The following is a 220-nucleotide window of genomic DNA, read 5'->3' on the forward strand; positions in this document are numbered from 1 at the left end:
CTGAGTATCCACAGACAGACTAACAAACATTAACCCAAACTACTGCATAATCTCAAAACTAAATTCTCTAACCCATCTTCCTGATCCCAAGAGGAGTAGTTGGGGTTGAAACATCTTTCTTCTTCTTCTTTTTGTCCCTATCAAGTGCCTTTAGTTCAATGGGGAGACCATGGCAATCCCAGCCTGGGATGTAGTGCACTTTGTAGCCTCTTAGGAGTTT

General features: G+C 42.3%; 1 protein-coding gene across 1 annotated transcript in view; it reads right to left on the reverse strand.

Moving 5' to 3' along the window:
* The window catches only part of LOC119590473 (isoleucine--tRNA ligase, mitochondrial-like), a 12,337-nt gene that overhangs the window by 809 nt on the left and 11,308 nt on the right, over positions 1-220 (reverse strand). The window contains exon 4 of the mRNA XM_037939132.1: positions 73-148. Within this exon, the coding sequence (XP_037795060.1) occupies positions 73-148 (76 nt within the window). The remainder of the gene's footprint in view (positions 1-72; positions 149-220) is intronic.

This window comes from Penaeus monodon, chromosome 27, assembly GCF_015228065.2.
Source record: "Penaeus monodon isolate SGIC_2016 chromosome 27, NSTDA_Pmon_1, whole genome shotgun sequence".
NCBI lineage: Eukaryota > Metazoa > Arthropoda > Malacostraca > Decapoda > Penaeidae > Penaeus > Penaeus monodon.